This window comes from Chlorocebus sabaeus, chromosome 20 (genome assembly GCF_047675955.1).
Source record: "Chlorocebus sabaeus isolate Y175 chromosome 20, mChlSab1.0.hap1, whole genome shotgun sequence".
In the NCBI taxonomy this organism is placed as follows: Eukaryota; Metazoa; Chordata; class Mammalia; order Primates; family Cercopithecidae; genus Chlorocebus; species Chlorocebus sabaeus.
In genome coordinates, this window is record NC_132923.1 from 37,282,315 (window position 1) to 37,304,289 (window position 21,975).

General features: G+C 34.7%; 1 protein-coding gene across 1 annotated transcript in view; it reads right to left on the reverse strand.

Annotated features, from left to right (window-relative positions):
• The window catches only part of PLPPR4 (phospholipid phosphatase related 4), a 45,803-nt gene that overhangs the window by 17,207 nt on the left and 6,621 nt on the right, over positions 1–21,975 (reverse strand). Inside the window, exon 2 of the mRNA XM_007977848.3 lies at positions 4,443–4,628. Within this exon, the coding sequence (XP_007976039.1) occupies positions 4,443–4,628 (186 nt within the window). The remainder of the gene's footprint in view (positions 1–4,442; positions 4,629–21,975) is intronic.

A 21,975-nucleotide genomic window follows, 5' to 3' on the forward strand; every position in this document is an offset into this window, starting at 1 on the left:
ATGGAGGCTCCATGGAGACCTAGGAATTGAATGATGCCTTTCTGGAAGGAGTTGGCACTGGAATTCCCAGGTCAGCCAGGTGAAAGGGAGCCATGGTGGAGTTTCTCTTTTATTTCTCAGACCTCAAGAAAGAAAGCTTTAATGCCAGATCCCTCAGAAAGCATCCCAAACTTGTATATTGAGAATTTATTATAGGATGTGAAGGAGTCAACACAAGCAGGCACACAGTGATGACACCAAGCTTATTGTCCCCTGGACATGTAACAGTGTCAGCAAAAGAAGCAACATGAAATAAATAGTGCTGGCAGGGAGTGCCATAACTAAATTTGCTTTCCTAGCAACTTGATAAAATACCCTAGGGGAGAAAGACTTCTGGATATGTACAATCAAATTGTTTAAATGATTAAATATCAATACAGCTTTTATAACAGAGGCATGATCATTCGTATAGTATTTTATGTAATTTATTTCAAATTCAAATATATCAATTATAATAATTTTGAGCACTTTACCCAATTAGGATAAGCGCTTTCTGGTGTGGCAGTATGATACATTTAAAGCATCTATATGTGTATATATACATATATATAAACTTTATATATATTATAAACTTTATCTAAACTTTTATTTTAAGTTCAGGGATACATGTGCACGATGTGCAGGTTTGTTACACAGGCAACGCATGTCATGGGGATTTGTTGTACTGATTATTTCATCACCCAGGTATTACACCTAGTATCCATTAGTTACTTTTACTGATCCTCTTCCTCCTCCTAGTCTCTGTCCTCAGGTAGGCCCTAGTATGTGTCTTTCCCCTCTGTATGTCTATGTGTTCTCAATGTTCAACTCCCAGCTATGAATGAGAACATGCGGTGTTTGGTTTTTTGTTCCTGTGTTAGTTTGCTGAGGATAATGGCCTCTAGCTCCATCCATGTCCCTGCAAAAGGTATGATTTCATTCTTTTTATAGCTGCATAGTATTCCATGGTGTATATGTACCACATTTTCTTTATCCAGTCTATAATTGATGGGCATTTAGGTTGATTCTATGTCTTTGCTATTCTGAATAGTGCTGCAATGAATATATGTGTACATGTATCTTTATAATAGAATGATTTATATTCCTTTGGGTATATACCCAGTAATGGGATTGGTGGGTTGAATGGTAGTTCTGAATTTAGGTCTTTGAGGAATCACCACACTGTCTTCCACAATGGTTGAACCCACAACAGTGTATAAATGTTCCTTTTTCTCACAACCTCACCACCATCTTAATATTTTTTGACTTTTTAATAATTGCCATTTTGACTGGTATGAGATAGTATGTCATTGTCGTTTTGATTTGCATTTCTCTAATGATCAGTGATGTTGAGCTTTTTTTCATATGCTAGTTGGCTGCATGTATGCCTTCTTTTGAGGAGTGTCTGTTCATGTCCTTTGCCCACTTTTTAATAGGATTGGATTTTTTTGTAAATTTGTTTAAGTTTCTTACAAATGTTAGATATGAGACCTTTGTTAGGTGCATAATTTGCAAAATTTTTCTCCCATTCTGTAGGTTGTCTATTTACTCTGTTGAAGGTTTATTTTGATGTGCAGAAGCTCTTTAGTTTAATTAGATCCCATTTTTCAATTTTTGGTTTTGTTGCAATTGCTTTTGGTGTCTTCATCATGAAATCTTTGCCTGTGCCTATGTCCTGAATGGTAGTGCCTAAGCTGTCTTCCAAGGTTTTTATAGTGTTGGGTTTTACATATAAGTCTTTAATTAATCTTGAGTTGATTTTTGTATGTGGTGTAAGGAAGGGATCCAGTTTCAATTTTCTGCATATGGCTAGCCAGTTATCCCAGCATCGTTTATTGAATAAGGAATCCTTTCCCTATTGCTTGTTTTTGTCAGGATTGTCAAAGATCAGATAGTTGTAGGCGTGCAGTCTTATTTCTGGGTGCCCTATTCTGTTCCATTGATCTATGTGTCTGTTCTTGTAACAGTAGCATGCTGTTTTTGTTACTGTAACCCTGTAGTATAGTTTGAACTTGGGTAACGTGATGCCTCCAGCTTTGTTCTTTTTGCTTAGGATTACGTTGGCTCTTTGGGCTCTTTTTTGGTTTCATATGAATTTTGAAATAGATTATTTCTAGTTCTCTGAAGAATGTCATTGGTAGTTTAATGAGAATAGCATCGAATCTATAAATTGCTTTGCACAGTATGGCCATTTTCATGATATTGATGCTTTCCCATGAGTATGGAATATTTTTCCATTTGTTTGTGTCATCTCTGATTTATTTGAGCAGTGGTTTGTAGTTCTCCTTGTAGAGCTCTTTCACTTCCCTTATTAGCTGTATTCCTAGATATTTCATTATTTCTGTGGCAGTTGTGAATGGGAGTTCTTTCGTGATTTGGCTCTCAGCTTAACTGTTGTTGGGGTACAGGATTGCTAGTGATTTTTGCACAATAGTCTTGTGTCCTGAGACTTTGCTGAAGTTGCTTATCAGCTTAAGAAGCTTTTGGACTGAGACAATGGGGTTTTCTAGACATTGAATCATGTCCTCTGGTGACTAGTCAGCAATAGTCTTACTTCTTCTCTTCCTATTTGAATGCCCTTTATTTCTTTTTCTTGCCTGATTGCTCTGGCCAGAATTTAATACTAGGTTGAATAGGAGTGGTGAGAGAGGGCATCCTCGTCTTGTGCTGTTTTTCAATGGGGAATGCTTCAAGCTTTTGCCCATTCAGTATGATGTTTGGGTTTGTCATACATGGCTGTTATTATTTTGATGTATGTTCCCTCAATACCTAGTTTATTGAGAGTTTTTAACATGAAGCAATGTCAAATTTTATTGAAAGACTTTTCTGCATCTATTGAGATAATCATGTGGCTTTTGTCTTTAGTTCTGTTTTTCTGCCCTGGTAAAATGACTGCATAATATGAATTTTTTATTAAAACTTTAGTAAATGACAGGAAAATACTGTTATTCTGAGCAATATTGCACTCCAAGAATATTTTATTAGTCTCAGAGTCTCAGCTTCTTCCAAGTACATCATTAATAGTTCTAATAATCTGACAGTCACTATAGAATAACTCATAAATTTGTAAAGTATTTAGAGACCTTTTAAATATGATAAAGTTCTATGAAAATTAAGTTTCCATTTTATCTTCTGAGAATATTTTATACACTATGTATTTAAAGTGTAAACAGCATTATAGTAAATAATTCCCAGCATTATTTAGTATTGGGGAATTTTAAAAATCCATAGCTACATAAAAGTGTAGAGTTTAGAACATCTATGCAGAGACTCTTCTTAAACTGCCGCTGTACTGAACCTGAACAAGTCAATTAACTAGAATGTGAAGCTTTCAAATAAAGCTTTTAATTTCATAGCCATTTCCTTTGACATTCACGAACATGCTAAAAGCAAAACATGAGTTTTTCACTGTAGAAGTCAATATCATTTCCCTTGAAAAGTGTTTCTTGTCCTCTTAGGTAGTATTTTTGGGGCAAAAGAGGTGGTGAAAACGGTTGGCCAGTCTTATTTGTTAATAGATTTATCTAAAAGTGTGTTACAATGTATATTAACACATTAAAAACAACTATGTTTTGAATTCAGTTCCAGTACATTAGAGCATTTCTTTATGTACATATTTTATTTATTTAATTATTTATTTTAGATTTTTTATTGATACATGATAGATGTACATCTTTCCAGGATATAGTTGATAATTTGATACATTCATATAACATGTAAAGATCAAATCAGGGTAATTAGGGTGTTCATCATCTTATATATTTATTTTTTCTTTATGCTGGGAACATTTAAATTGTTCTCTTCTAGCTATTTTGAATTTATGAACATTTTAAAATGCAAATGCCTTTTCTGAATATAAAACAGTTTATTCTTTGAGCATGTCTGTATGTCTGTGTATGTGTTCATGCATGCATGCCTTGAATGAGTTTTTATATCTTTACTTTATAATTATTTATGCTCAGTACTCATAATCAATAAACAGTGATAATCTAGTAAAAAAATGAAACTGTAAGTGGTACCAAATGCACTTTTGGAAGACAGTCTGTTGAATATGTAATTTCCCCCCCATTTTTTCAGGCTTTAGATACCAAATACACACATGTAAAGTAAGTTAATTAGGAAGTGTATCAGAAATGTCCTATTAGCCATTCAAAGAGAATTATAAAGTTACAAAACTTTTCATAATGATTTATAAAAATAAACACTAGGAATCAATCATTTTTCAAATCATAGAATGTTTAAATTTTAATGCCAATAACGTTATGCTATTAACTTCCACATGATACTGTCAATATATCTCAAAGACACGATTTTGATTTAAGATTTACAGTTCATCTTTTGTTTGCTTTGAACTCATTTATTATACAAATGTGGTGATTTTTAGTTTTTCAGGACTGATAAACAATTTTGGGGGTAATTCTTACCGTAATTGCAGGTCCAGCAAAAGCCAAGCTAAGCAACATGAGGAATGGAATTGCCTCCTGGGTTGGTTCAATGTACGGCATGCTAAGACTCCGATCATAGCAGCTAAATCCAGAGTGTACAGGTTTGAAGACATCTGTGAGTTCGAGGAAATAGAGGCTAACCACCGATGATGCCAATATAGGCAACTAAGAATGAAGGACAAAGAAGATCAATTTATTTTACCTGACATACAGGCCATACATAGAAAACAAGTGGCTTTCTCTCCTTCTCTCACTATTCCTCTCTGATTCCAGAGTTAAAAATCATTTGTAAGTTCTATTGCTTCTACCTTCAACGTGGATTCCAATTCACCCACCTTAGTCACAGCCTATTACGAGTCGACCCCAACCTTCTAACTGGTGCTACACTTTCACTCCCACCCTCCCACTATACCCATTCATTTTCCACACAGCATTCTAAGGGGTCTTGTAAAAGTATTTCAGATCAGACGTGTCAACATCACTGATAATCAGAGAAATGCAAATCAAAACCACAATGAGACACCACCTCATACCAGTCAGAATGGCAATTATTAAAAAGTCAGGAAACAATAGATGCTGGTGAGGCTGTGGAGAAATAGAAATGCTTTTACACTGTTGGTGGGAATGTAAATTAGTTTAACCATTGTGGAAGACAGTATGGCGATTCTTCAAGGGTCTAGAACCAGAAATACCATTTAACCCAGCAATCCCATTACTGGGTATATACCCAAAGGAATAGAAATAATTCTAGTATAAAGACATATGTACATGTATGTTTACTGCAGCACTGTTTACAATAGCGAAGACATGGAACCACAAATACCCATCAATGATAGACTGGATAAAGAAAATTTAGTATATATACACCATGGAATACTATGCACCCATAAAGAGGAATGAGATCATGTCCTTTACAGGGGCATGGATGAAGCTGGAAGCCATCATTCTCAGCAAACTAACACAAGAACAGATAACCAAACATGCATATTCTTATTCATAACTGGGAGTTTAACATTGAGAACACATGGACACAGAGAAGGGAACAACACACACCAGGGCCTGCTGGAGGGTGGAGGTTGAGGGGAGGCAACTTAGAAGATAGGTCGATAGGTGCAGCAAACCACCATGGCACACGTATACTTATGTAACAAACCTGCACATTCTGCACATGTATCCCCCTTTTCTTTAGAAGAAATAAAGAAAACAAACAAACAAACAAACAACGAAGTATTTCAGATCGTATCACTCCCTATCTGAATCACTCTAGTGGTTCCCACTCAATTTGAATAAAATCCGAATGCCATCCCATGCAATGCAAGTTGCTTATGCTTTGACTCTTGATTCTTCTTGTACCACATTTTCATCACCCCTCAGCCCCCTGCTCACTGAAATCTAATTGGTTTTCATTCTTTTCCTGTAATAGTCAAATTCATTTCTGCCCAGGATCCTTTGCACTTGCTGTTTCTTCTTCCTTTTGTGCTCTTTTTCTGGCTCTTTATACTACTGGCTTCTTTACATCATTTAATGATGCCTTTCTGCACGCTCTACCCAAGGCAGCTCTTGATCCATCCTTCACTCTCTACCTTATCATTTTGCTTGACTTTTTCATGACACTTATCATTAACTGAAATTACCTTGCCAGTTTAATACTTCACTTATTTGTTTTTCATCTCTCCCAGTCTCCCACTGAAATAAGTGCTCTATGAAGTGCGAGTCTGCCAGTGTTATTTATAAGTCCTGGCACTTAGTAGGCAGGGAATACATCATTTAATAATTTAAGGAAGCAATCAATACTTGCTGATAACTAGCTAATTGAATAAATGTATAAACCTTAATTTAATTACAATAACTAGACTGGAGCTACCAGATTTAGCTAATAAAAATACAGGTCACCCAGTGAAACCAGAATTTCAGATAGTAATGAATAATTTTTAGTGTAAGTATACCCCATGCAATATTTGAGAGAGACTTACACTGAAAATTGTTCATTGTTTATCTGAAAATCCTGACTTCACTGGGTTTCATCTATTTGGTCTCCCTAAACTAGGCACAGTGTACTTTCTAGGTTTTGTGTACCCTTTTTGGGTTCAATTATTTATTCATTCATGTGTGAATGTGCCAGGCACTGTGTAGGTAGATGTAATACATTGAACAAAAGATAGACTTGGTCATCAAGGAGAAGTAGCTTATTGAGAGACCTGCTCTCAGCTAAGGAGAAAATATCACAAATGCTTAATCTAGTGCCAGACTTTCCAGAACCTGAAAATGTAGACTTATATAACACTCAAATAATTGCTTAGTTTAAGGCTTTGTTCCTTTAGAGGATATAATATTTATTTAAGCAAACAGGAAATGTTTTTTATAAAGACAATATTAACTACTCATGATTTCTGATTGTTTCGTTTGAAAAAACAATTTTTTAATTTTTATTTTTAGAAGACAGCATTATGCCTTCTATTCCCAAGAGGTCTTTTTTTGGTAATTAAGAAATAATTAGGTTTACTGGGGGGAAAAAAGAAATACATAGTAAGTAATCTTGCATTATCTTTCTGTTTTTCAGATGGATGCTTTGTAGAGAACAAAAAGTATATCAAAAACATTTATTTTTTCTTATCGACTATTATTCGATCACTTCAAGTATCTGATCATTCCGCCTCACTACTTCCCTCTTCGATAGTGCACGAATAGTAGCTTTCAATCTTGACCAATAAATCAGCACTTCATGGTGCATGCACATTATTTAAATTTCCACTTAAATCCATATAAATATATTTAAGTATTAATTTAACAAGTACTTCATAAAGTGCTTACTATGCGTCAATTTTTCTGTTTTAGATATTTTAATTAATTTGACACATTTTAAACTCATTTAACCAAAAACTTTCTATTGTGATATAAGATAACTGCTATCAGTATCCTCATTTTGCAGGTGGGTAAGCAGTTACTTGTCATAAGTGACAGAAGTGGATTTTGAATACATGAATTCTAGTTCCAAAGTCAACAATATCTGGAATAAATAGCTTATAAATGTTATTAAGTATTGTTATTGTTATAACTAGTAACAATAATATATTCATTAAACATCACCTTTCTCATGAAGCTTTGCTTGATAATACCTTTTGAGAGTAATTTCTTTAGTCTTAATCCCCTAGTACTTCTTTTTAGGAAATTTTTACCCACTGCTCTTTTTTATCTGCTATAAATTAGGTTTAGTCTTTTGCTTTGCTTCCCAAACTAAAATCACCTTAAGGCAGGGTCCTAATCGTACTGATTTCTGTGTTGCCACTAATATACATTATAGTGACTTCCAAATATATATGCATGTATCTCTATATATACATATACGCTACATTAACATATGAATTAAAGTAATTTGTCACTAATATTATGCATTAGTCTTTTCAGCCAGTAGCCTTCCTGAAACTGACAATTTTCCCAATTATATCATTTTTCCAATTATATAATTTTCCATATTAATATCTTCTACATTTCTATAGAATCATGTTTTAAAACCTTCATTTGTTTCCATAATAAGAATCATTTTTTCACTGGGCCCGGTGGTTCATGCCTGTAATCCCAGCAGTTTGGGAGGTGGGCGGATCACGAAGTCAGGAGTTTGAGACCAGCCTGACCAACATGGTGAAATCCCATCTTTATTAAAAAGAATCTTTTTTTCTTTTTGATATCTATTTCTCTTATTTTTTCAAAAGCATATTTACTCTGTTCCTTATATCATTTTGTTTTTAATAAAGAGTTACTTGTATAAAATCTTCATTATATTTATTATATTTTAGAAATAAGTAATTTTATACATGGTGTTCCCATACTGTAGTTTACTACCCAGTGTAATGAATTAAATGACAATGTTTATTTCTAACATAATTGTCTTCAGAGTTACCTTTTTATCTTTGAAATGCTCAACAAGAGTTTTTTTTTTTTTTTTTTGAGTGTAAGGAATTTAACAGATGGTATGTGCCAATTTTGGCATACATATAGAATTGATATGCACATAATAAAATTACACAGACTTGTTTTGATTGCATTTAAAATGAGATTTTGAAAATGAGATTTAAAGAGATTTTTTAAAAGTATGTAGCCAAACACTACAAATTTTATTCTCTAGTCATAATATAGCCCTCAAAAAAGTGTGAACCAAACTTTCTTTTTTTTTTTTTTTTTGCAGGGGCGCCATCTTGGCCCACTGCAACTTCCACCTCCCGGGTTCAAGTGATTCTCCTGCCTCAGCCTCCCGAGTAGCTGGGATGACAGGCGTGTGCCACCATGCCTGACTAATTTTTTGTATTTTTAGTAGAGATGTGGTTTCACCGTGTTAGCCAGGATAGTCTTGATCTGCTGACCTTGGTTATCTACCTGCCTTGGCCTCTCAAAGTGCTGGGGTTACAGACATGAGCCACCGTGCCCGTCTGAACCAAGCTATTTGTATGCAGCAATAGAGAGGAGGGAAATTACCTGAGGATTAGAAAAACAGTTTATTTTCAAAAAGAAAAGATTGATTCTTATAATTACCATCCACCAAGGAACCTGTGAGTGAAAATAGTAGAGCAATTTTTAAGAAGAAAAATTATAACTGTTTTTATAAGAGAACAGGGCAAACAAAAGAAAGGTGTTTCAAAATACCACATTTGCTAGTCAATATTGATTTTTCTGATGTCAACTTTAAAAAGACAAATTTAGATTATATATCCATTTTAGTGAAACATTTTATCAATTCTGTCATGGCACTTTATCTAGATCTGATAGCTTACTTGTTTTTAGCATGATTATAATAAGGACAAACTACTTTTCATTGGGGAGAGTTCACTTTGCTCTGAGCCTAGGGCAAAACAGATCAGCTCCACTCTTTGCCTTCTTCATAGCCATCATGAATTCAGAGTCCTATAAGAGCCTTTTGAACTGGCGGAAACCATAGCCACAAAGGGCCAATTAATACATATGGTAATGGTGGCTCATCCGTTTAGTCATTCAACAAATATCTTTGGGAGCCTGCTAGCCCCAGGCCTTGCTCTAGGTCCTGGGAATACAGTTATGATAAAACAAAATCTTTGTCCCTATGAATATTGAGGAAACCAGGTAAAAAAATATAAAATATATATTATATATATTAAATGTATGTCAGAAATATATATATCAGAAAGAACACATACTATAAAGAAGAGGGCTGTGTAATTAAGTGCCTGAATTCCTATTTTAGATCAAGGAAGACCTATTTGAGTAGGTGCCATTTAAGCAGAGACTTGAATGGGCAAGAAAGAACTAACTGGATAAAAACCAGGTGAAAAGTATAATCAAATGGAGGAAGTGATACAAAATGAAGTCAGAGAGGTAGATTTGGGACCAGACGTTGCAGAGTCCTGAAGTCCAAGGAGGAAGTTAGAATTTTATTTAAAGTAGGATCAGAAACATTTCGGAGAGTTCAAGCAGAGGTGTAATAGGATTTGCAGTGTATTTTACAAAGATCTCTGGCTGTCAGATTGAGGATGATCATGGCGGGTCAAAAGTAGGAATAGGGTAAAAATTTAGAAGGCTGTTCAAAACTCAACAAATATGTATTGAATGCCTAGTAGGCACCCGGCACTTCTCTAAGTGTAAGGAATGTAGCGGTAAACCAAACAGAGAACTCCATGCACTCACAGAGCTTACATTCTAGTGGATGCATGGCAATGGCGGAAATCCAGGAGAGATGAGGCAGCATTTCCTAGAGTTTAGTACTGGAGATACAAAGAAACTGGTAGGTTGTTGATATGGTTTTGGAGACGGATATAACAAACCTTGTTTATGGCTTGATCAATGAAGAAGATAAAACAATAAAGGTTGATTTCAAAGATGGGGTTTGAGGAATTAGGTCAGTGATGTCATTCCTTGGGATAGGGAGAAGTTTGGATGGAAAGAATAGAAGATTCTGTTTTGAAAGTATTAAAACTGTTATGTCTCTTAGTTATTAAAGTAAGATGTCGACTTGGAGCTAACAGGAGAGACCAAGGCTGGAGGCATAAAGCTGCAAATTATTGGTACTAGATGATTTAAGCAGCAAAATCCTCACTTTTGGAGAACAACGCTAGCTTAAGACATTTCAAAGTTAAATTATTTTAGCTTTGATATAAGTAATGTCACAAGAAGGCAAAGAAAATAATTGTGTATATTGGTGCCAATCATATGCAAGATCTATTATAAGAGATAAAGGAAGATTTTAATATTAATAACACATTTAAAATGAGATGCTTGGAACCAACTTGATAAATACCCTGAAATCATATAAAATGTGAAATTTGAAACAGTAATACAGTGCATTGAAATTCAATTCAAACTGGGAAAACAATGCTAGCAGATCAAAGCAATTGTATGAAAGTCTGTAGCCGTGAAGAAGGTTGCCACAGGTCAACACACACGTGGTGAGGGAATTTTCTGCTTCCTACAGTATGATCTTTAGTGGTATTCTGTAGTATTTTTTGCCTTGTAGCTAATACAGATTAATATTTTCTTCAAATATTGATAATAATAAAATAATATTAGGCTTTATGATATATAAAACTATCTTCGCTCTAAGTATAGCATATTCAGATTGGCTGCAAAGAACTTCAAAAATACAGATTATAAACATACACGAACACTTAAAGTATCATTAAGGGAAATAATTGGTCAGAATGAGTCTGCAACATTATTTAAGGTCTAGAAGTCTAAACTGGTTTTTATACATAAAACAGATGCGGCTTGTATGACATGAATAGATACAAATTGAAACAGGGCAGTGTGATTGAGGGAAACCGGTCTGGCCTCAGAACCAGGAGAATCCAGTTTCTCCCCTTATTTATTCTGCCAGCTTCTTCTGGGATTTGGAAAAGTCACTTAACCTTTCTGGGCGTCATTTCTTATCAATGAAATGATGGGTTTTTTTTACATTGCAATCTAATACTGAAATGCTTCATACACTGTCATGAATGAAGAATCATTTCTCTCATTTCTTTCACACTGTCACTGCCTTATATAAAGCATTAGGGCCTTTAAAAAAAACTCTATTCTCTTCATAATTTGTTTCATCCTCCACAATGCTTCCAAACTAATTTTCCTGGAATTCACACCTCATCACGCATTTAATGGTGCCCCATTAATAACAAAATAACGTGCAAATTTTTTAGAATGATATTTATGACTTTTTAAAATATGGCCTTGATCTGCCTTTCTTGGTTAATTTTGTTTCCACCTACTCTCCACTCTCCTAAACCAGAAAGACAGCCCATGTTCCCATTATATTTATATTTCAAAAAGACGTGTTCTAGCCTCTGCTTCACGTTACAGTCCCACATTTATTTCTCATAAAAATTGGACTTATCCTTTCAGGTTGAGGTCATAGAATTTTTTTCTCCCTGAAACCTTCTCCAGGCTCTCCACTCAGAATTGAAGACTCCATCTCACATACTTCATATGTAACTTTATCGAAGGATCTGTTATTCTGCCTCTAATTATAGTTATTTATATATTACCAGCCCTTGCCCTAAGATCAAGTACTCAAAAGTGAAACCTTCGCAATTTACCACGTGTTTTGAATGTTTTAGGTGCCCAATAAATGCTCACTGAATTTAATTGAAAGAAATCAAGAAATTTTGATCAAAGGAACAAAAAACATAGACAATTTCTGAAAAATACACAGCGGGTGTTGAGGACTTAGGTGCCAGATACTAGTTAAGTTTAAAAGATTGCTATATTCAATCTATACTGTATAAAGTATCTATTAGTGTCCCCAAATTACAAATGAGAAAACTGAGGCAGAAATAGTTTACATAATAGTTTACAAAATAGTTTACATAAATTGTGCAATAGCCACAAAGCCCCCAAGTGGGAACACCCAGACTCCTACCCAGGTGTCTAATTTGGGAAATGTGCTCAAAATTCTTTGCTCATGGAACTCAACTGGCTTTCCTCCTCCACACTGCTAAGATAACTGCATGTGGGGCGCCCATATGGGGAGAGGGGGTCCTAGGGGACAGGTGCAGTTTGAGGACGGCCACTCTGTTTCTCTTAATTCTTATTACTCTTAAACATGTTCTCTACTCACTTATTCCTTGTCACCCAAACATGAAAATTGCTTTGTTTGTTCCAATCTGAGATCTGTCTTTTCTAGAGCTCCTCTCAGTTTGGGTAGAATTTATTAGGTATGTACTCAGACCTAAAAAGCAAAGGACATTTACTGAGTTTTCATTTAGACATTTCCTCCTAATTATCTAATTTAATTCTTATAACCTCCTTGGGATTCTTAAGATAAATTTAAGATAAAGACCGTGGCCCAGATAAGTAAAATAGAACGCCTGGCTGCAAAGGCCAGTAATAGAAACCTGGTCTGTTAAATTCCTGGAAGCATGCACCGCCGTGTATCCTGCTGCCATTCTGCCACATGTCACCATCTGGCACTAGTCTAGTGCTTTTCAGGAAAGGATAGCCCCAGGCTTCAATGAGATTGCCAGTTTAAAGGACACAAGGAGAGAGATGGCCATGTGTCAAGGGGTTTCAACGGCAACAACAGCAAAGGGCTGGCAGGCACTTTCAAATCACACTCTCACTGATGTGGTGCCCTCAGGTCCTGAAGGTTCTTCCCTGTGCAGTTTCTTTGAAGTCATTTGTATTATTTTGGTTTTGGGAATATCTTAAGAGCATTTAATTATATTTTGGATATGGTCTGCTTTTATTTTCACTTTGGTCTTCCCTAGTAAATGATTTCTAATATAAAGTATCAGAAATTAGGCAAATGTAAAGTTCCAGATGTTTTCCTGCTTTTAGTGCTTCCTTTGGATCACTTTCTCTGACCATACAGAGATATCCTGATGAATGCCTGGATCATAGCAATTGTCATATGGGATGGCAGTTGTTCCTTTACGTTCTCTCCTATTCGGCCACAAGATCCTTGAAAGCAGAGAAATTGTCTTATCCATCTCTTTATCCCTGACATATTAGGTGTCCTCAATATACAATAAACTAATATATACAATAATATACAATAAACTAATACATATATGGATAATTTGAAGAGAGATGCCAAATGTTGAGACGTTCTTGCCGTATTGTTAAGAAAATATCCCCCATGTAAAAAGATCTTCATTTATTCTACCACAAGAATGCTTTCTATTTTAAATTTCTAGAATTCTAATGATTTCATTAGCATTAAAAAAATCAAGAAACTTACATTGGATCCTCCATAGCAATGATAATTAATAGAGAAGAGCTACCTCACCTAATAGATATATTAGGTTGAATGGGAAAAAATCTGTTCTATGTTTTATACCTGAATATGAAACTACATCTTTACAGCTCTAAAAGGACCAATACAATCATTCAATGATCTAACAGTAAAGTCAAAAATATTGATAAATGGTTGTTTTATTACCTGAATATTGATCTAGCACTAGGCTTGGGGTAGTAGGTTTTGTAATCACCAGTCTTAACTTCAGGTAGTAAAAATTTGTTCTTCTTACATAGACACTGAAGTATGTGCATTGTCTTGGGAAGCATTTTATTCTTTAAACCGAATTAGAGACTAAGACCTGAGGCTGAGGATCTGTGTTTCAATTGTTAAAAGTAATTGCTTTTAAATCCTTTCTTCCAGCTGTAATTTCTCTTCCCTTACAACATACAGCAGACATTTTAAAATTGGGGTAATAATAGTAATTTAATGCTACTAATATTTGACAGGTACCATTTAAAGTACTTTATATGTTTGAATTCATGCAATCTTCACAACACCTTTTTGATGAAGGTACTATTATTACTGCCATCTTACAGATGAGGAAACTGAGATTACATGAAATTACATGATTTGTACAAGGTTATACAGTAAGATTCCATGATTTGTATAAGGTTATACAGCTTGTTAGCTGGATTACAAACTCAAGAAATCTGGCTTCCCAATTCATGTTTGTGATTATTGTACATACTACCTCTTCCTGGAAGCTTATACTATGGACCAATGGGTTTCCAAAGACATTGAGAAATAACAAAATAAAAAAATTAGAATATTTCTCTTTATAGATTGTTAATGCTACCCTACAATTTCTATAATGTGTGATATTGCATATATTCTTGATGTCCTCTAACAAAAGTAAGACTTTAATATACTTAGATTAAATAGTGTTTTCCCTATTAGTGGGATTGTTATATTCATACAGAGAAAGCATATAGATGTTCACATAACCTGGCAAAGGAAAGACATAGTGCATACCAAACAAACATTAAGGGGAAAAAGTCTATTGCAATAATGTCAGGCAAAAGTGACATAACTAAAACTTCTATATGAGGGATCTTCAAAAGTCATGGAACATGTATATTATGAAAAAACTGTGAATGGATTTCAATTTTTTTGCACCAAAATAAGCTCATACTCACTCATAACGTGTCTGAAAAAGATCTAGTTTGAAATGCCAAGAAAGATATCAGTTTGAAAAGAACCCCTATCAGAGCAACATGAATTTTGCTAAAATTGAAGCAAGGACATCCATCAAATTTATGATGAAACTTTGGTAGAAGAATGGCAAAATCATTGATACTTTACAGAAGGTTTATAAAAACAAGAAATCAGCAGTTTACAAATGGGTGATTCATTTTAAGAAGGGAAAAGATGATGTTGAAGATGAAGCCTACAACATCAGACGATCCACATCAATTTGCAAGGAAAACATTTGTTTTGCTCATACCCTAATTGAAGAGGACTGACTACTAACGACACAAACAACAGTCAACAACATAGACCTCTCCCTTGATTCTGCTTACACAATTCTGACTGAAACATTGAAGTTTTGCAAACTTTCCATTCAATGGGTGCCATAGTGACTGTGGCCAGATTGACTGCAAACAAGAGTAGAGCTTTCAATGGAATTTTTTAAACAAGTAGGCCATCAAAGTCCTGAAGCATTTCTTCAAAGAACTGTAACAAGTGATAAAACACGGCTTTATCAGTATGATTCTGAAAACAAAGCACAATCAAAACAATGGCTACCAAGATGGGAAAGTGGTCCTGGTAAAACAAAGGTGGACTGGTTAAGAGCAAAGGTCATGACAACATCATTTTGGGATACTCAAAGCATTTTGCTTGTTCACTTCCTGGAGGGCCAAAGAACAGTAATATCTACTTATTATGAGAGTGTTTTGAGAAAGTTAGCCGAAGCATTAGCAGAAAAATGCCCAGGAAAGCTTTGCTAGAGAATCCTTCTCCACCATAACAATGCTCATCTCTCTCACCCAAACAAGGGCAATTTTGTGAGAGTGTCAGTGAGAAATCATTAGACATCCATTTCACAGTCCTAATTTGGCTCGTTCTGACTTATTTTTGTTTTTTAATCTTAAGAAATCTTTCAAAGGCATCCATTTTTCTTCAGTTGATAATGTAAAAAATTTTGCAATGACATGGTTAAATTCCCAGGAGCATCAGTTCTTTAGGAATGGACTAAACAGCTTTTATCATTGCTTACAAAACTATCTTGAACTTGATAGAGCTTATGTTGAGAAATAAAGTTTATGTTTTTTATTTTTATCTTTTAATCCAATTTTTTCCATGAATGTTTAGAAGTCCCCTTGAATTTGAGTTATAGCATAAGAGAAGCAAATTTTTGATTCTGAGATCTAAATTGACATATAATCTTAACATTATACACACAGAAATGACTGAATTAAAGACCATCAGTGTTTCTAAATTAATTATAGTTTCACAATGTTTATTAAAATAAGGTATCAATTTTATCATTAAACCATTTTACTTAAACATTATGAAAGTTCATATTTTCTATTATATTTATTGAATTTATTTAACAAATATTTTTAGTATTTGGCTTGTGCCTGATACATTTTATTTGACCTATTAATTATCCAGAAAAGGAATTTCTCATCTAATTTCAGAGATTAGAACACTATAGCATATCACAAGTTTCTCTTCCCTCTGAGCTTGTCTCCCACGTACACATCTTTATACACACTTAGATGCACACTTAGATGCATATTATGAGTCCTTCTTCAAAGTTAAAACTTTCCAATGCTGCTGAAGGCCTTAGTTATTTAAGTTTCACTTTTGAAAAGTTTTGGTGCATGTAAAAGAGATGTTGAAGTTGAGCTGTTAATGTGGGACATTAAGAACTTCTATTTTATTTTCTAACATATTAATGCTGTGATTATATTTATTAAAGTAGGAAGGATTGTATTATGTATTTTACTGGAAAATGCATCGAAAAGACAGATGAACAATATATATAAATAAAATGCTATGTAACTGCCAAAGAAAGTCACTTTATTACTAAATACTTAAATGAAAAAATATAACTGCTTTTGGATTGCTTGACCAACACAATCACCTGGGAAGGTAAGTGGTTTGAACCAACAGTAAATAGAGATAGCGTGAGAGAGAGCTAAATTGCCCTGCCTCACTGCCCAAGCTCAGTCTCCACGCTAAAGAGCCTCTGCCTAGATTGTAAATTGCTGTCCTCTCTGTGATTTTTTTTTAACATGTCCTGGAAAGAATGTGGAACTGAGGACAGATGACTAAGGACATTTTGATTCTTAGGGTCATCTCATATGAGATACCTTATACCCCGCTCCCTCTCCCTACTGTGCTGCATTGACCTCTGGAATCTTGGGAAGGTGAAGGGTAGTGGTGGAGGAAGAAAACAGAGCCTGTTGAGTTTGGTTGGCTGGGGGATTTGAAATGAGGAATGAGCAGTTCTTAAAGTTTTTTGTAGTCCCATAGAGTAGGCATTTTCTAGGATTTGCTACACTTGGCCATTCTTAGTCATGTTGGAACATACATTTGAGCAGTGAAGTCTTAGCAATCTCTTCCTCTATTTCTGAACAGGACTGAAAAGACCACTAGCCTTCAAGGTCAGACAAAGAATAATGTGGCCAAGGCCAAGGCCAAAGCTGAGGTTCAGTCCAGGCTCTGTCTCCCTATATTCATTAATTAAGCTGCTAGATTTATTGACCAACACCACAACTAATGCATCACAGATCTATTGAGAGAGTATCTGCTCTCTGCTATTTGCATTGTTCTACAGGCTGGAGTTTAAAAATAAATAATAAAAGGATTTTTTTCTTAATTACGTCCTGGGTCAATCATCTAAAAATTACTAGAACCAGTATTTTCTATGGAATAGCCACTAGTCTGAGGCTTAAATATTGAGAAACATAACACCATCAAATAATTTTCCTTCATGTACATCAAATTCAACTGGAAGCTAGAAACTAAATGAGGTCTTAATGCAGAAGAGTTTTCAAAAGTTCATCTCTCTATAGTACATTGTTTATAACAGATTGCTGACCATCCTTTTTATGAGGTTTTGCCATGAAGAAGACATTATTTATGTCCAAATCTTCACAGTTGGATGTTCTCCATGTTTTAATCAGTCAAATCTCAGTTGCTACAATACAAGAATTTTCAGATCATCACCCAAGGGATAAGTAACCTGTTAATTCTTCAGGGTGTATGCAACTGCCTTAAAAAAAAGATTTCAATGAATCATACAATAGCCTAAATGAGATGACTCTTTCCCAAAGACTAAATCTAATTTATTCATCATTTTTTAGAAAGCGTAATATTCTTTATTTCACAGATGGTTTAGCTGAGGCATGGGAGGATATTTAATTTGCGTTGAACAGACCCTGCTGCTGATGAGTTTATATATGACACATTAGAACTCTGGAAAGCTGAGAACGGCAGTGGCTTACAGATTATGGGCCTCCCAACAACCCTGGAATAAGGACTCTCAGTAGAGTGTTACCTGGGCACTGTGTGTAGAAGATGCTCAGTAAATGAGAATTCCCCTCCACTGACTAGGTCAAGGTGAGGGTACTGAAAAGAAGTGGTCTCTATTTTGTAAGTGTGTGCATATGTCCCTCTATCTTTACAAATGAGCAGAAATTCCAGTAAATATTTGTTGTTATTGTATTTAAACATTATAATAAACTGCTCTACCATTGTATGCACACTGTATAAAACATACATAAATGTGTGATACCAATAGAAAACAATCAGGAGAACCAGCCCCTTTCCAGGTAATCTGGTAGCATCTAAAGCCACCACAAAGTTTACTTCAGACAAGATGGGAGAGGGGGTGTTGGTAAATGGGAAAGAGAAAATTCGTTTACTAGGCCTGACTTTGCTTTAGAATTCTTGGCCATATTTTATAATTTGTATATGATTAAGGGGTCATAATTACTCTATCCTGACCACAATAGTTCAATCATTTTCAAATGAGGAAAATGAGGCTTAGAGGAAATAAGTTAATTGCTAAAGATTACAAAGCTAATTGGCAGATCAAGTTTAAAAAAATGCTATATTCTTTTACAAAAGTAAAAAAATATATATATCTATATCTAATAGTTTGTTTTACCATAGGCACAAAAAATTGTCTGTGGTATATGTGCCTTATCTAACTGAAACAACTTTCTATGAAAACTAAAATTGCAAGTTCTTTGCTTCACTGATGCCTTTGAAATTTCAAATCTCAAACAATCCATAGGTAGGTCCTAGATCATAAAATGAACATAAGCATAATTAAGAGATAAGGACTCATATAGACCTTGGATATTGATTTAATCTTCAACTGTTCAATAATCCACAAGGCCGAGCAATGTCTCTAATAGGGAATTTACGATCAGTCTGCAAATAAAAATGTCTCCACAAGCTGATAAAAGACAGTTAAGGAAAAATTTATGTTCATATGATTAGTCTTGTTTTATTACATCCAGTTAAAATTTATGGAAATTCTACTACTGACTAGAAAGTATGCCAGTGATGATTCTCTATCGTTTCTATTACTTTTACCAAAAGTCACATCATAAGCAATTAATAAATATTTACTCAGTACATAAATAAATTGTTGTAAGAGTACAAAACAGGTTATACCCTGGAATTTCATTGTAGCATTCTGTATTGAAGAACATTTGATATAAGATCAGTCTCTTTTGGACTCTATCCATGAGGACTCAATTTCTGAAGCATATCTAGGATTTCATTAAATGGCAGTTTACCTCTAAGCAAACCCATAGCACAGACTTTTGGTAAGAGCATTAAGTTGTTAACAATATAGTCACATCTACTTCCATTGCTCTCACTCCCAAACATCATTCTTTTGTTAAATGTACTGATTCCATGTTTACCTTTTCCACAAATACATTGATTTTAATTACTTGTCTTTCACCTTTTCTTTAATTTATTCCTAAGTGATCTAAATACCAGTTTCACACAGACAGAAACCATCTTGTTACAGCAAATAAGAAAGCAATTATCCTCCTCTATGTTGCTTGACAAACAACCAGATAGTAATGATTGGTTTAGTCCAGATAGTGCAATTGGTTCAGTCTAACTATTGATAAGAAATACACCTCTACGTTACTTATGCCAAAATTAGCATTTCTATCCTTGGCATCCATATTTCAAAATCCACTTGACCATGAAAAGATTACTCCATTCCATAGTTAACTGTAAATAAATTTCTCAGCTAATTCATACCATAAAAGGCTACCATGATGCTCATAATTAGACATTTCACAGTTTAAGTATCACCTTTTTTTTCCTTTTGACCAAGATGGAAAATAGCACTACTTGAGTTTTAGACAAGTTTTTGGACTTCTCTGAGTCTTCGTTACTTAATTTTTAAAATAGAGTTTATATTTATTTCTCAGTTGCATTTAAAGGATCAGATGAGATAATGTATGAAAAATTTACATTGAAGTATAAGGGAAAATTCAAAACTATTCTATAGCTGATGACATAAATTATATTCTTACTCCTTCCCTTGTTTATGCTTTCCTTTACTATCTGTTAGAGACCTCATGTCAGGGGAGTTAATTGTGAAATTACAGGTGGGTATGTAGGCAATGAGAAAAATCCTTTCTGATTTTCTAATCTTTAGCTATTACCATGCTTTTCAAAGAGCCTAACAACTTGGAACAGTGGAAGATCCATTCATAATTGCTTGTTTAATGTACGGTGGTCATGAAATGTGTTTGGAAGTTAGCACAAACAGCTAGCCCAATTTGTTCACATGTAGAATTAGAATGACCTGTATTTTAAATGTTATAATCCAGAGGGAAACTTTCTAATATAAGGAATTCTAGAAATAGTAATAATTAGGAAAGAGCACTAGAACAGGAGTCAGGAGACCTAGGTTCTATTCCTGATCTGATATTAACCAGTGTGTCCTTAGGTAACTCGGGCATACTTGGCATGTCCAAAGGTTAACTCAGTTAACCTTTTCAAGGCAAAATTTTCTTACATGATTGAAGAAACAGTGAGGCCATATGTCACTGGATTATATAATTTTATTAGACTTATCTCTGTAATAAGACTTTTAAACTCTATAAGACATTTCCTCACCTTTTAAATACAAAGGTTGCTTGAGAAATAGCCTATGCTGTATACATATGCTGAGAGAAAATGTGTTTGCTATGAGTAACATTTGTAATACATTTCCCACATAAACAGCAATAATTGTGTCTCAAATAATCTTTAACAAGCCAGCTTAGACAACCAAAATGTTTAAAGGGTCTCCATGGTTTGCTCATAGATTGGATCTCAATCTCTCTCTCTCACACACACACACACACACACACACACACACACACACACTTCACTCCTACCTTCAATTTTCTAATGCTTTTTCTTCTAATCCTGCTTGGCTTGACCTCTCTCTGTTTCTATTATCTTTTTGAATTTCTTTCTTTCTATCATTTTAATCAACCTACATATTCTACTCTCCTACACTCTATTTAATTTCCAAGTCTTCCCTCTCACCCCCACCCATTGATCCTCATTAATCTTCATCAGAGACTCACGGGTGCCATTTGTGCTTGCCCAAAGGGAGCTTGTTTTTAGGGGACACTGTGCCTTTCAGACATATCAAAAATTAAACCAGTTACTATTAAGTAGGAAAAAGCACTAACACAGCCAAGTTTTGTAGCTGAATGTAGAGAAAAACTCTGATCCACAACTCTGACAGAGCCACAACCAGACATGTTTCAAAGACACGCATCCAGATATCATGAAGCTAGCCAAGTCACAGCAGAGGTAGGGCTCTCCATTGCACTTCTTCACTAGGTTTAGCATTGTTGTTGGAAGCATGTGTGAGACAGTATGGTGTAGTCATAATGCAAGAGCAAGATGGACAGGCTCTGAAATCCTGACTCCCTCATTTCATTGCTATGCGACCCTGGTAAAAACAGTAGCTCTCTGAGCTACAATTATGTATCTAGATAGTCCGTCATATAAAGAAGACTTGAAATGGACTATTCTTTTTTATTACTATGATTATTATCATTATTATTAAAATCTCCTTGAAATTGGCAGAAGCCAAGTATTTTTTCTTTCCTGATAAAGTAGAACAAATCACATTTTGAGTAACTTGGCCATGAAGAAACAGTAAGATAGTCATGGTGTTTAGAAATAGAAAATAATTCCCTAATAGCAAGTGCTATGTTCAATACTTAGATTTGTAGAAATGTCCTCATTTAACTCTATCTCTAAAAC